Source organism: Lemur catta, chromosome 23 (assembly GCF_020740605.2).
Source record: "Lemur catta isolate mLemCat1 chromosome 23, mLemCat1.pri, whole genome shotgun sequence".
NCBI lineage: Eukaryota > Metazoa > Chordata > Mammalia > Primates > Lemuridae > Lemur > Lemur catta.
In genome coordinates this window covers 5,292,478-5,307,550 of record NC_059150.1, presented here as the reverse complement: position 1 = coordinate 5,307,550, position 15,073 = coordinate 5,292,478, and the positions used below count along the sequence as shown (strand labels likewise).

General features: G+C 57.8%; 1 protein-coding gene across 22 annotated transcripts in view; it reads left to right on the top strand.

The window, feature by feature from the left end:
- PLEKHA6 (pleckstrin homology domain containing A6) overlaps positions 1-15,073 on the top strand; it is a 150,284-nt gene that overhangs the window by 119,367 nt on the left and 15,844 nt on the right. For 19 of the 22 annotated variants that reach the window (XM_045535978.1, XM_045535981.1, XM_045535977.1 and 16 more), the window contains 9 exons: positions 1,172-1,688; positions 2,148-2,234; positions 3,285-3,338; positions 8,624-8,692; positions 9,919-9,999; positions 10,277-10,426; positions 11,257-11,352; positions 12,704-12,815; positions 13,367-13,506. In XM_045535978.1, the coding sequence (XP_045391934.1) occupies positions 1,172-1,688; positions 2,148-2,234; positions 3,285-3,338; positions 8,624-8,692; positions 9,919-9,999; positions 10,277-10,426; positions 11,257-11,352; positions 12,704-12,815; positions 13,367-13,506 (1,306 nt within the window). The remainder of the gene's footprint in view (positions 1-1,171; positions 1,689-2,147; positions 2,235-3,284; positions 3,339-8,623; positions 8,693-9,918; positions 10,000-10,276; positions 10,427-11,256; positions 11,353-12,703; positions 12,816-13,366; positions 13,507-15,073) is intronic. The other 3 variants (XM_045535989.1, XM_045535987.1, XM_045535984.1) reach the window with 2 other exon arrangements.

Below are 15,073 nucleotides of genomic sequence, written 5' to 3'. Positions count from 1 at the left end.
GCCTGGCCGGGGTGGGGGGTGGGGCTGGGGGGGTGTTGTGGCCGGGGTGTGGGAATGGGGTGGTAGCCCGAGAGGCATCCCCGGCTGGAATCCTTCTGGAACCCAGGCTGAGTTGGGAAACCAAGAAAATCCCATGACTCCCAGCTTGCCCAAATCCTGCCCTGCCCCGTGACTCCATATTCAGCGTTTGGCCGCTGCCCCATTCTTGCTTTCTCTGTCTGCTTCCTGCAGAAGGGACAGCTGCCCATGGCCTCTCTGCGGGGTCCTGTGTAGCCCAGGAAACAGCAGCTTGGGGTGGGGGGGCTTAAAGTTGTTCTAGTCAGTCGTCGACTGTGCGACAGACCCCCCACGACACCCTCTGGTAGAATGTTCCAGCATTCTACCAACACGGGACTCAGCCAAACCAACGCACTCCATTTTTGAACAGCTCTAATCGTTTGAAAGCCATTATTTACATGAAGTTAAAGAAACAAAAAAACCAAACAAAGCAGTTCATTGGTCCTCTCTTTGACCAGTTTACTTCTCTGTCCCACGACTGGCTTTCAGATTCATGGAGATGTTTATTGGGCTGATGGTGTGTACCAGGGCGAGTGGGACCCCGGCTCCTTCCCTGGGTGGGCAGCTCCAGGGACCGGCTGCAGCCTCGGAACCGCGGGGCCCGGGAGGAACCTGCCCTCTGGTGGCCGGGCCCCTGCTCACGGGCTCACTGCCGGTGGCCTGGCGTGGGGAGAGGGCCTCACTTGGGATGGGTCCCAGGAACCTTCCGGTTCTGTCCTGGACAAGCTCGTACAATCAGGAAGCTGCCCCCTCGTGCCCCCTGCGCTGCCCTCCTTCGGGAGCCTGGTAGCCTCTGTTTGCCTCTCCTGGGGAGGATCTGATAGATTGTCCCCACTGAGATGGACGTGGCTAGTAGGGCTTCAGGTTTCTTCCTAGGGGTGTTTCATTATTAAAAGACAAAGATCGGAGCTTTGAGTGGTGCAATTTCTGGCCTCAGGGAGCTGGTGGAATAAGGGGGCTTTGAGCGGGGATCTTCCCCTCACCTCTGCCCGGTGCATCCGTTGGAGGACCCTGCTCTGGGCTGGAGGACCTGGAGGTGGGGCAGGGGCGCAGGCAGGTGGGTGGAGGGGTGCCCGTTTTGTCTGCCGTCCTTACAGTGTCCTCTCTCTCTCAGTCCCTCTAGGTTCCAGCCCGTGTCCCGCAGGGTCCCTGAGTATTACAGCTCCTACTCCTCGCAGTACCCCGACGATTACCAGTACTACCCGCCAGGGGTGCGGCCGGACAGCATCTGCTCCATGCCCGCCTACGATCGGATCAGCCCCCCCTGGGCCCTGGAGGACAAGCGCCAAGCCTTCCGCAACGGGGGCAGCCCTGCCTACCAGCTGCGCGAGTGGAAGGAGCCCGCCGGCTACGGGCGGCAGGATGGCACCGTCTGGATCCCCAGCCCCTCCCGCCAGCCAGTCTACTATGACGAGCTGGATGCCGCCTCCAGCTCCCTCCACCGCCTGTCCCTGCAGCCCCGGTCTCACTCCGTGCCCCGCTCGCCCAGCCAGGGCTCCTACAGCCGCGCCCGCATTTACTCCCCCGTCCGCTCACCCAGTGCCCGTTTTGAGCGGCTGCCACCTCGCAGCGAGGACATCTATGCCGACCCTGCTGCCTATGTGATGAGGCGATCCATCAGCTCCCCCAAGGTGAGACACAGCCTGCCCTTCCTTCCTCACCCCTGAGAACCCCGAAAGCCTAAGGCCGTCTGCTGAGAAGAGGCAGAGATGTGGGGCACCTGGGACACAGGGCCGCTGGGCTGTGTCCACAGGACCAGCGATGCTGCCCAGGGAGCCACTGGCCCGTGGCTCTGTCCCTAGGAGAGCGGCCGGGGGTGTTGCTTTGCCCCCTGAGTGGGAATGTTGCTCTCTCTGCCCGTCCCCAGGTTGTGCCAGGAACCATGCTGTCTTATTTAAGAGGGCAGAGAATGTTCTGTCTTTTCGAATCTTGAGGACCCGGCTAGATCATTGTGAGGGGGGGCTGCGATCCATTTGGTTTGGCATCTGCTCTGGGACCGAATACAAACACCCCTAACCTCAAGCTCCAGCTGTTGGGGAAGTCTGTGTCCCAGCCGGACCCCTCACCTCTGCGATCCGTTTCTCTTCCAGTATGATTACCTGGGAGACAGGCGGCCAGTCCCTGCAGCACTGTTCCCCTACAACTACCCACCATCCCCCACGGTCCACGATAAGATGGTACGTCCTCTCCTGCCCCCCACCCCGCCTTAGGACCTCCCCTCTCTGCCTCCACCCAGAGTGGAGCTGAACTGGGCAGACTCCAGGGATGCTCTGTGCCCAGTGCCCGGCCCCTCTGGTTCTGAGCAGCCTCTGGATACCTCCTCCCTCCTGGCCAGGACTCTAGCTCAGATACCAAGTGTGGTGCCAGGTGCCCCTTCTCCTCTGTGACACAGGAGCATGGATGAGATCCGGGTGCATACAATGCCCTGGTCCTCTCGACCTCGGCACAACTCTCCTCCCCAGCATGCAGGAGAAGGGGCCTGGACGGGGGCTTAGGTTAGGGACTGGGGCGCGCCTAGCAACAGGCAAGACCTTCTCAGCTTTTCTCCCTTACGTGTGTTTGTTTCAAGTTTGTCCTTTGCCTGGAATGCCACCTTTGAGGAAAGAGACAAGTAGTGTGATTGAGGAAGAGAAGATCTTCCATGTGGCATCTCCTCTTTTTCTCCCTGCGTTCAGTGTCTCTCTCTGGAATTTGTTCTGAGAATGTTTGCCACCACTTAGAGAACCAGATGCAGACACTGTTCTTGGCTGGGTGGGGGAGAACCGCTGAGACCCACAGGCAGAATCCTTGTCCCCGTGATAGCACCAGGAGGCTGGCAGAGGAGGCCTGGGCAGGCCTGGAGGCCGCTGCTCCTTTCTCTGTCTGATTCTCACTCTGCCAGTGTCCAGACTCGATAGCCTTTACCCTTGGCAAACACGCCCATCCAGAAACAACCCATTTTCCCACAAAACCCAGAAATAGCGGCTAAGAAGTGCCGCCTAGATTGTTCTGGTGGTGCTCACCTCTCCCAGGGGGACCAGGAATCTGTCCCCCCCTCCCTGGCAGAGTCTGGTGGAGAACGAATTTCCCTGCCGGCATCCCCTTTCCCAGACCTCCTCAAGGGCGGCAAGAGGCCTATCCTTGTCCAGCTAACTCTTAACTGCTTTGCTTCTTTTTTATTGTTTTCTTTTGTGTGTTCCTGTTTGTTTGTGTCGCTGTGTGGCCTCTGGGCCTCGGGCTCCGGGTAGGATGAACTTTTAGATCTTCAGTTGCAAAGAAACCTAGAGTATTTGGATCAGCAGGTAGGCAGAGCTGGTGCCCCCATCCCACCGCCCCCTGTCGCGTCTCCCCGCCCCTCCCCTCCTCCTCATCTCCCAGCCCTTTAGGGCAGCTGGGAGTTTCCTGGGGAAAGAAGCATAATAAATGAGAACATGAATAATTAATGCTACCTCTTCTGTCTCCAGTGTTCAGCGCTGGTGGAACTGCCCCCAGGGGGCAGGGGGGAATTTGCATTTTTGCCTGCAAGAGGCGGGAGTAGCAGAGAGGAGGGAGCTCCTGGCTCGGGCCCGAGATGTTAGGGATTGAGTTCTGCCCGAGCCTGGGAGGTTATAGTAGCATATCCCACAGGTTGTTGTGAAACCCCATAATTTGTAAACTGAGCCCTACTGACCCTTCCTAGGATGATTTAAAAAATAATATTAATTCAGTATATTTGTTCTTCCACGAAGCCCTTTTGCACACACAGCTCATGCTTTCCTAAGCATTCAGGGCAGTGGACAGAGGAAGTAGTGTCAACCCGGTTCTGCAGGTGAGCAAGCTGAAGAGGCAGTGAGTGTTCCCACGAGGTGCACACGGTCGGCCGCCTGGGCTCCAGGGCTCCAAGGCTTGGCTGCCTTGCCCCGTAGGCGAAGGGAGCCGTGCTACTCACTGGGGGGAGTCTGCTGCCCAAATGCTCAGCAAATGTAGGTGAGCACATACTCTTACGTTCAGATCTGTGCTGCGAACCACAGGGGCCTGGAAGCACACAACACCGTCCTGTGGAGGCAGCCCAGGATGGTGAAAATGACCGTGACAATAATGGCAACAATAATAATGGCAGCAGCTCCCGTAATCAGGTGCTTCCTCCAAGCCTCCATTCTAAGCTCTTTACACACCCTGAGTCATTTCATCTTTGTAACAACCCTAAAGGTAGAGACTGTTGTTATCCTCATTTTACAGCTTAGGGAAACAAAAAGCACAGAGAGGTTAAATAACATGCCAAGGACACACAGCCAGTGAGCAGCACAGCTCAGAATGTGATTCTGAGCTTTTGATCCAGTTTATAGCTGAGGGTAATATGTGACAAAGCTGGCCAGGTATGGTGGCTCACACCTGCAATCCTAGCACCCTGGGAGGCCAAGGCCGGAGCATCACTTGAGGTCAGGAGTTTGAGACCAGCCTGAGCAAGAGCAATAGAAAAAATTAGCCTGGCGTGGTGGCAAGGGCCTGTAGTCCCAGCTACTCAGGAGGCTGAGGCAGGAGGATCGCTTGAGTCCAGGAGTTTGAGGTTGCTGTGAGCTAGGCTACGCCATGGCACTCTAGCCCAGGCAACAGAGTAAGACTCTGTCTCAAAAAAAAAAATGTGACAAAGCTGTGGTCAAACCTTATCAGGATGATTCCACATTCTTAAAGTTGCAGAAAAAAAGTCATAAACTTGAAATCAGAGGATATAGCTGCAACTATTGATGCTCCTAGTCACAGGCCACGTGACCCATCTCACTGGGCCTCAGTGTCGTAGAGATGACCCTTGTGGAAGCACTGATAGCCACAGTTTAGTCACCAGGTCCCTCCAGGACCTGGCATCCCAATTCCAAAAGCAGCACACGGTGTCCACACCATGAGCGTCTGGGCCCTGTGAGACCAAGTCCCAGGGTGCCGACTCAAAGCAGGGCCGGGAAGCACAGGATCCTCCCAGTGGGAGGCGAGGTTTGCTGTGGTGAGGACCAAGGCTCAGTGTCCTCCTGCCTCCAGCCTCCTGTGCAGGCTCCCCGCCCCCCACGTGATCTGCTTTCTCCTCCATCCACGATGCCCGGTGTAGACAGCAGGGCCTCTTCCTGGGGGCTTCTGCTGTCGCACAGGGGCTGGGATGTTAGGCTGGGGGCTTCAGAAATAAACTTCCAGAGGACCCCCTCCTGGAGAAAGGGTAGTATTCTTAAAAGGCAGACTTGTATGATAAGAAGAGTCTAGAACATAGATGCTGCCACTCTAGTTCCACCTCTGCCATTTACAGGTTTTTTTTTTTTAACTCTTAGAAATGTCACTTGGTCTCTGTGGGTCTTTGTTTTCTTAATCATAAAGTGGACCTTGTAGAACCTGCCCTTTCTACCTCACAGATTTATTGGGAGAATCAAGCGGGAATGTACATGAGAGCTCCTCGTCAGGCATTGGCAAGGCATGGTGACTGCTGCTGCTATTATTCTATTGTTTTTCTAAAGCTCAAAAATATCATTGAGCACCACTTACTGTGTATTAGGCACGGGATTAGGTGCTTTCTCACAAAATACCTCTACCATTTTGGAGAGACGGAAGGTAGCACACAGGAACCCTCCTAGGGTTAGGCCCACGTGGGCTGAAAGATCCACAAAGCCACAGCACAGGTGGGAGGAGGCCAGGATGAGAACATTCCTCTCCCTTCCTTTGTTGCTTTAGATCCACACGCTGGGAAGGAATGAGATCAGTGAGTGCCCAGGAAGAGTCTGGGCCTCCCGTGCCCTCTCCAAGCCTGATGTGCTGGTAGATCTGCCCTGTGCTGTGTACACTCACACGTACACACACTCACAATCCACACAACACCACGCATACATACACTGTGCATGCATACCCCATTCAAATTAAACATGCTCTCGTACACACATGCACACTCCATGAAGATGGGGATAGACTTGAGTTCGGATCCTTGGCCAGGTACAGTGGCTCATGCCTGTAATCCCAGCACTCTGGGAGGCCAAGGTGGGAGGATGGCTTGAGCTCAGGAGTTCAAGACCAGCCTGAGTGAGAGTGAGACCCTGTCTCCACTGAAAATAGAAAAAATTAGCCAGGTGTGGTAGTGCACACCTGTAGTCCCAGCTACTCGGGAGGCTGAAGCAGGAGGATCACTGGAGCCCAGGAGTCTGAGGTTGCTGTGAACTAGGCTGACACCACGACACTCTAGCCTGGGTGATAAAGTACAACTCTGTCTCAAAAAAAAAAAAAAAAAATGTGGTTGATGTCCTGTTGACTTTTAACTCTTACAAAGACTCAACTTCCTATTACAAGTGCTCTTTTGAAAGCCTTTTAAATCATACTTTATACAATACAAAAAAATTTTAATTGTGAGATAGAAAAATCAGATCCTAGCAAAGCCTTTTAAAATGCTGCAGATCCTGCAAGGAGAGTGGGTCCCTTGCCCTGTCCACAGCATGCAGAAGCCAGGCTGCATTTGGGCTGTTGTCTAAAAGGGGAAAGAGGAAGAAAAGACAGCGTGGGTCCGACTGAGATTGGAGGGACGACGAGAAAAACATAGGGAGTCCCCTGAAGTGTGACCCCAGAATATCTTCCCTACTGTGGCTCGAATGTGTCCTCCCTTCCCTCATTCACTTTCCCTCCTCAAAAGCTTTTCCTGCACGACCTCCTGTCTTCTGCTGCCTTCCCCCGTAGAACAATGGAGTTAAAGGGACACAGCCAAGGACATTCCCCGATAGTGCCACTTTTTGATCCTCTCACACTGGAACCAGTGGGGGACACGATGGTGTTTCTGGTTGATTTGGTTGGCCCCCCCTTCTCTCTCCTAAACCCTTCCTTTCTCTTCCTCTTCCTCTCCCTCCCTCCCTCTCTCCCTCCCTCTATTTCTCTCCTTTTTATTTGGCAAATAGTCTTTCCCCCTCCACGATCCTAATGGTCCTTGAAATACACAGATAATGTGCTGAAGAACAGTCTGCCAATACCTGGTGTCCCTTTAACGCGCTCGCTTGTTTTGGCCTCCTTATTTGCTCCCTAGTGTCATCCGCGGTCATCACGGATGCTGCCAGCCCAGCTCTGGAGACGGTGTTAGCGGTCCTTTCCACAGCAGAGCCGAGGGTGGGCAGGAGTCAGGGACAGCGGCCTGTGCCCCTTTATGTGTGAAGGTCCCCCCAGAGAGCAGGTCCCAGATTTCCCTCTTTCAGTTGTTTCATTTAGTTCAAATTTTAAGAGATCAGCCTTTCCACCTGCCTGTACAGTTTTTGTCCAAAGCAGTGTGAGAAATGAGATGAGGGCAGGGAGGTGACACCTGTGGCCAATGTGGAGGGGACCCGCAACAGGCAGGCGCCCTGGGCAAGAGCCACTGGGCTGGGCCTCTTCAGTGCCACGAGCAAGGGCCTGGAGGCCTCCCTGCTCCCTTCGGTGGCTTTCTGTAAGGACAGCTTCAGTGCTGGTCCTGAAACAGAGGTCACAAGGGGTGAGCGACAGGTGCTGGAGGCCCCGAGAGGAGCTGCCCTGCCCTGTTTCCTGGAAGACAAGCGCAGGTGGGTGTGGGGGAGACTCCGCCGAGTGTGTCTGAGTGTGAATCGTCCGTTCCTTCCTCTGCCGCAGATGAGTGAGAGCGAGACTCTCATCAGTATGGTGAACCGCATGGTGGAAAACTCCTCCCCCAGGGCCCAACTCTTCATGCAAGTAAGACCTCTGCCTGGCAGCATGGTCCCCACCAACGCCATTCCAGCTGCTTGTGCATGGTCCCGTCGCCCCATCTGCGAGGAGGCTCACTCCGCCCACCCCGCTCATCTGCCGGGCCTCATCACCCCTGGAGACAGGCTCAGCTTGGTCTCCTCCCTTGATTCCTCTGTGTCACCTCCATGCTTCACATTCATGGGTAAACCCAAGGCCCATTTTCCAAACCATCGAGACAGCCAGCGCCGACATCTCATGCCATGCTGGGGGTCGCGAATCTGCTTTGGCACGTGCAGGATTCTGTTCCATGTTTTCTGCCTTGTGGGCACACATCGTGGGGGTCAAGGGCATGAGGGGTGTAACATGGAACCATCGATGCCAATGGTGTGTAGGATGTGCTGTGGTCACCAGACGCGTCATCAAGGCTGGGCAGCACTTGCATGACCCAGAGCACTTCTGAATTCTTGCCAATCTGGTTTACTGCGACCGGTGTTCGGTCTACTAGGGCAATAGTTCTCAAATGTTTCCATGCTCATTGCTACTATTCTCCCATGTCCTGTCCCCACAGACAGCCACCGGGTTCACTGATGTCATGGTGGTTACCATTAAGCCATCAGGAGTGACACACCCCATGGTTGTCTCAGCAGCAGGTCCTAGAGCTGACGGGAGACGATGCACAGAGTGTGGCTTGAGCAGGTCCTGATCTCTTCGGGATCAGCCTAGGACGTTTGGGATAGAGTCTATTTCGGGCCATCACAGGCTTGCCAGCTGGGAGACAGAAAATTAGCTCGGGTCCCTGGCACGGAAGCCACCAGAAGTGATGGACCATGGTCTCTGGCAGGAGCCGAGCAGGACTGTGACATCAGCTTCCCAGCCCGCACGCCCTCATCCTGCCCCTGTGGTAACCGGCCTTGTGTTCCTGCAGGTCCCTCCGTACCCTGAAGTGTTCCGGGACAGTCTCCACACCTACAAGCTGAACGAGCAGGACACAGATGTAAGGGCAGCGCTCCCCGTTCCCTCTGTCCACCCGCCTCCTCCCTCCGCCGTCCTCACCCTCTCCGCCTCTGTGGGGGCTTCCCCCACCCTGCTCTCTCCCCTCTGGGGGCTCTTCATGCATTCGAGTCACATCTTCTCTCACCACAAAGACGACAGCCCGCCTGCCCCTCCGTGCACCCCCTTCTCTCCTCACCACCCGCTCACCCTTCCCTCCCCCGCCGGCTCCGAGTGTTTTCCTGCTGAGCTCATGGTCCTCTTGTCTGTAGCAGTGGGATCTGCTTATAGCAGGAGCACAGACTGTCGGGGATAAATCAGTCTGCTCCGTGCCCAGCAGGGCATTGGTCCCCACGGGTAGCTAGAGAGAAGAACACGGCTCTGCCCCGCCCTCAGGGAGCCCCCAGCCGTGGGGACACAGGCAGCAGGGGGTGGTGACACGCGCTCATACCCTGAGTGGGGCCCAGAATAGGATCTGCAGGGGTGCGGGGAAGTCAGGGCAGGTGGGTCAGGGACACACAGGTAGCACGTGAGCTGGCCCTGCAGTGCAGAGGCCCAGAGGGCAAGCTGTGGCTCAGGAGAGCGGAGCAGAGCAGGTGTGTGAGGAAAGGCGGGGACCAAGGTGTGGACGAGGAAAGCCCAGGTCCTTCCGAAAGGGGGTCTGGGCTCACCTGCCTCCTCCCACCCCCACTGCCCAGCAGGCCTGGGAGAGCTTCCCTCCTGACGGGACCAGGCCTCAGAGGGACCCAGCCAGGGTCAGTCACCCTGAGACCTTGGAGGGAGGAGGGAAGACAGGGTCTGGGCCTGAGAGAGAAAGGAGGGTCCTGTGGGCCTGAGGGCCCGGCTTGCACTGCTCACTGCTTTCTCTGAGGCTGCCCGTGCCAGCACCGTGCCCGCCTCTCCCAGCAGCCCGGGAGGTGAGGCCGGCTTCTCTCCCGGCCTTTGCGAAGTGCAGGTCTAGGTGGACGGGGGGCGCAAGAGTGTTAGTGGATGGGGCGCAAGAGCTTAACGCTCGGCGCTCAGCCCTGCCGACCCAACCCACTTGCTCGGGGAGTGGGCACATCTCCCCTCCCAAGGTGGAGGCCCTTCCTGTTCCCAGGAGCCGTCAAGGTCCGGGGTTGCTCAGCGGGGGAAGGAGGCAGAGGCCAGGCCCCAATTCCCAGGCCCCCATCAAACTGTGTCCTTCATCCTCTTCTTTCTCCCTCCCCTCCGCCACCCTGGGGCCCCCAGAAGCTGCTGGGCAAGTTGTGTGAGCAGAACAAGGTGGTGAGGGAGCAGGACCGGCTGGTGCAGCAGCTCCGAGCTGAGAAGGTGAGAACCGGGCGGGCGGGCGGGCAGGGACGGGGCTGGCCTGGAGAAGGTGGAGGGCTGCTGTCTCCATCCTAAGCTGACAGAGCTTGGTCCTTCCTTAAACTTCTGTCCTACCCTTAAACGGAACTGCTGAAGGTCTTCCAGGACCCTCGGCCGATGTGGGGACAGCCTCTACTCAGCTGCCTGTTCCTCCTCTAAGGGCTCCGGCCCCTGCTGTTAAAACCCCCAGAAAGGAGCTCCCAGGGCTGCTCACGGCCGTCCCCCTGCCTTCCTGCAGGAAAGCCTGGAAAGTGCCTTGATGGGGACGCACCAGGAGCTGGAGATGTTCGGCAGCCAGCCCGCCTACCCGGAGAAGCTGCTGCACAAGAAGGAATCGCTGCAGAAGCAGCTCATCAACATCCGCGTGGAGCTGTCTCAGGCGACCACGGTAACCCGGGGCGCGGGGTCTGCGCTCCCCACCCGCTCAGCCCGGGGTGGCTGCCCGAGTCCAGAATCTCCCGGGAGGGCAAGAGCAGGGTGCTCCGCCCTGGGAGGGGCCTAAACAACGTTGACGCGGCCTTGCAAACGGGCAGCAAGTGTGCCGGCCTGCGCCGGCTGTGCAGTTTCCACCGAGGACATGAGCTGATTCCCGCCATACCTGTCCTGGGATTCACTTAGGACAGCGTGGAGTGACGGGGGTACTTATTTTCTCGGCTGCTCTAACTTCTTTGCTGCCCACTTTCGTCTTCTCCCTCGGAGAAGCAGGGCGCTGGCAGAAACGCAGCTGCCGTCACCGTTCCCCTGTGGGCACGGGCAGGCCCCTCGGGCACAGGCTGCTTGGAGAATGGCTCCAAGAAGCAGCAGCAAAAGCCCCAGAAAAATAGGGCCCAGAAAGGAGGATGGTCTCTAACCTCCAGAGAACAAACATCCTCCTTCAAGCTCTTTTCTCTCTGCCCTCCACTTGTTATCCGCCAGTCTGGGGAGAACAGGAGGGCACGGAAGCGATATCACCCCCTTTCGGCTGCCCGCGTACCTGCAGAGGATTCAGGGTTCTCTCTGTTTCTGTTTGCAGGGGGCTGGGCTGTTGCACCTCTTGTAGGGCTAGTGTTGGGCTGTCGTCAGAATGTCTCAGCCCGGTGCCCCTGTCCTTCGGTCCCTCTGTGCCCCCCTGCCCAGACCTCCAGACTTCAGGAACCCTGGCCCCAGGCCCCATTGTAGGATACGGAGCGATGCTTTGGTGACGGCAGCTTTTGCAGTGAACGCCCCCCTCCCCTGCAGGCCCTGACGAACAGCACCATAGAGTACGAGAGCCTCGAGTCCGAGGTCTCTGCCCTGCACGACGACCTCTGGGAGCAGCTCAATCTGGACGTCCAGGTGAAGGAGGGCCCTGGGCAGGCTGGGGACGTGCCGTGTGCCTTCCCTGTCCTTTCAGGCAAAAGGGACGGCAGTGGCTTCCTCTCTCACTTTAGCAACCCCAGAGACTTGGGAGGAGGAGTCGGTCCTGAGACAAAAGAAGAGGTTCAGGCCACTGATAACAGACTCTAAGTTTCGGGGTGAAGATGATGTGGGATTCTTCTCTAGTTCCATCAGCTCGCAGGCAAAGGAGCTAAAGCTGAAGCATGGGAGACTTAGGTTAGACATAGGTGTTTAGAACCGAAAGGATTTAAAAACAGACAAGTCAACATAAACACCTGTCAGACGTCAGAAGAGGAGGCAGCGAATTTCTTCGGGACCTCTTAGACAGGAAGGAGGCTTTCCTTCCTGGGATGGGCTGGAAACAGTCTGCTTGGAGGCAGGACGATGGACCCAGTGATCTCAGGAGTTCTCGTTCTTTCCTTCTCTATCTTTCCTCCACCCAGGCCCCGCCTCTTCTCTAGCTAGTTTGCACGCCCGTCTCTCTGTTCCCTCGTTTTCTGCCTGTTTCCCTCCTGGCAATGAAACTCACCAGCCCCACCTTGCAGCTGGGTAGGCAGGGAAGCCCCTCCTGGTCCCCCGGACCCCAATACAACCACGTCCCGTGGTCAGGCCGCTCTTTAAACACCAATGTCCTAGGAAGTGGGACGGCGCTGTGGTCAGGAGCACCAGCTTTCGAGTCAAATAGCCCCACATTTAGGTGGTGTCATGCCGCTTCCTGGGCAGCTGGCCTTGTGAGTGAGTCGCTTCATCCCTCAAGTGGGGACAGCTGCTGCCCTTACGGGAGCGTCATTGTGTCCCTGAAGTGAGTTAGTGCTATGGCTGCAAAGCGCTCAGCACAGTGCCTGGTACTGAGGGGTCTGGAATAAAATGGCAGCTATTGTCTGTCAAAGGGTGTGAGCTGCAACTGAAGATAATTCATTCAGGTGTGGGTATCACGAAGGGCTGTTTGGATGTGAAGAAAAGCAGTAAACTGGGAGCTCTTGCCTGCTGGAAAACAGGCTACCATGAAGGGTCCGCTTAGAGGGGCATTGGCTCTAAGACCACCCCTGGGGGAGCTCCGAAGAGTGGTCTTCACTCTTGGTCCTGAGACCCGGCAGTTCTGGGGCACCGTCCTGCAGAGGCTGAAGGGGGGGGGGCGGAGAGGAAGGACTGAGAAAGATGACTGCGCTGGGGGCGGGTGCACGTGCACACGGGACCCCTTCCTCCTGCTGGCCCGGAGGGATGTGGGTTCAGAGGGGTCTGGGCTGGAGAGCAGGGACTGGGACACCCTCGGGGTCATTTCCTTTGACTCATGCTGCGGCCGTTTCAGAATGAGGTGCTCAACCGGCAGATCCAAAAGGAGATCTGGAGGGTCCAGGACGTGATGGAGGGGCTGCGGAAGAACAACCCCTCCCGGGGCACGGACACGGCCAAGCACAGAGGTGGGTGCCGCCTCCGCCAGCCTCGTGGGCTGCTCGCCCCCCAGAAGCACTCCAGTATTTCCGGCCTCCGCCCCATTCCTGCCAACTCACACTGTGCTCGGGGCCTGCTCAGGGCTCCAGAATCCTCCCCTGGGCCCCAGGGTTGGAGGTGGGGCTCCCTTATCCCCCACAGCATAGACCAGATAGACCACCTGATACTCGAGATTCCTCCCTGGGAAACGTCAAAGAGCACGTGAGCCTCCCCAGCCCCCAAGCACATGGGCCCGCTGATGACCTGCGACCCCTACCTTAGTGTCTCCCTTGAGCCACAGGGCCCCAGGCTGACTTCCTTTGACTCCTCGGAGGCAGCAGTGTCCTTTCTACCCACCATTTTCCCTGCCCAGTGCATTTCTCAACAGCCAGTCTGTGGCCCCCACACCTGTGACAGGTCCCCCCAACAGGCCCTCCCCCCCATCCCCGGGCTGGCCCCTCCCGGCCTCTCCATTCCAGTGTCCTTACACTCGGGCCACCCCCTCCTCCGTTGCTCATGTCTCCCCTCTGTTTCCCCCAAGGAGGACTCGGGCCCTCGGCCAGCTACGGCTCCAACAGCCCGGCCAGCCCCCTCAGCTCCGCCAGCCTCACCAGCCCCCTGAGCCCCTTTTCCCTGGTGTCGGGCTCTCAGGGGTCCCCCACCAAGCCTGGGTCCAACGAGGTAAGCTGAGAGATGGAGTGGCAGGTGGGGGACGGGGACACCAGATCCTTACTTGCCGAGAACTACACAAACGCTGTGCCCGTCAGTCCCCCACAGGCCTCCAGTTCTAGTGCTGGGCTCTTTGGGGACATTCTCACACCCAGTTTGTGACCTTCCCTTCAGATCTCCCCTTTACCTGTCCTCATCTCCACCTGTCATCTTCGGCTGCCTTTTAGAAAAGTCTGTCTGAGCCCTGGGATGGATAGCAGGCACCACACAGTCCGTGGGAGTTTAAGTCCAGGATTATTCCAGGGCCGTGAGACGGTTGAGGGTCGGTGTGGGGAGCTGTTTCCTGGCCAGTTGATCAGCAAATATTGATTGGGGCTCCGCCGTGGGCGAGGGGTGGTGCGAGGCCCTTTCAGAAAGAGACAGATGCGTGCCCCACGGGCCTGCACTCCGGGAGCCCCGCAGCCAGTGGGGACCGAGACTGATTCCTGGGACCATGACGTTGCGTGTCTCAGTACTGAGCCGCATGGTTCAGACTGTAGATGCTCTGATGTCCCAAAGGCGGGTGGAACTTAAACTGGGCCATTAAGCATCTGGGCAGGTAGAGGAACAAGAGAGACACGTTCTCAGCCAGTGAGCTGGGGGAAGCACAGGTGTGAGGGGGGCATGTGCCCGGCGTGATGGCGAGGCGATGGGGAGAGCACTTTGGAGAAGAACTGGGGAGTGGCAGACACGTGGGGGCTCGGTGGAGGAGGGCCTGGAAGGTCCGGCAGAGAGCTGGCTCTGGAGCTGGCGCCGTCCTCAGGCCGGGTGGGAGTCTAGGGTCCAGCCCCAGGTTTCCGGCCGTGGTGTCGTCTGTCTCCTGCTAACACTCTTTTCTCCTGCTCTCACAGAGGCTGCTCTTGCTCCTCCTAATGCTCTGGCTTCTCTCTGCCTCAGGAACCTGGCCCGCCTCGGCCCCCCCTCCCCAAAGCCTACGTCCCCCTGGAGTCTCTTCCAACCGTCCCTCCACTCCCTAGCGAGAGCCGCTTCTGGCCATACCCCAACTCCCCTTCCTGGCAGCGCAGTGGCGAGACAGCCCGGGGTCAGGTACCCAGCACCCTTGGGTCCCGGAGGGTGGGGGCAGGGAGGATGGGGTAAGGGCCAGGCAAGGGGGCCAGGCAGGGCGCTGGAGTTGTTTTCCCCATTGATGTTCCCAAAGCTCAATTTCTGCCAGGCCCCCTGCCTGGTTAGACTCCAGGATAAGGACAGGGGTGGCTGAGACGGTCACGCAGGCCGTCTTTCCCCTTTTCACTCTCTGTGGGCGACGGGGAAATGAGTTGCTGCCCCACCCCCACCCAGGCTCCCAGGCAGCCAGTGGTCGTGGGTGCTGGTGCCGAGCCCTGCTCCCCGCCACAACCAGCCGGTGGAAATTGAGTGACCCCCCCCACCCCCGCCATGCCATTCCTGTCCCTTGCCCTTCGCAGGCCCCAGTCTTCCCGTGCTTTCTCTACCTCTGCCTTGTCTCATGTCTCTTTGGGTCTCACGAACCCCTGGAGTGTAAGGATACAGGCCATTTTCTCCCCTGTTCTGGCTCCTTCTC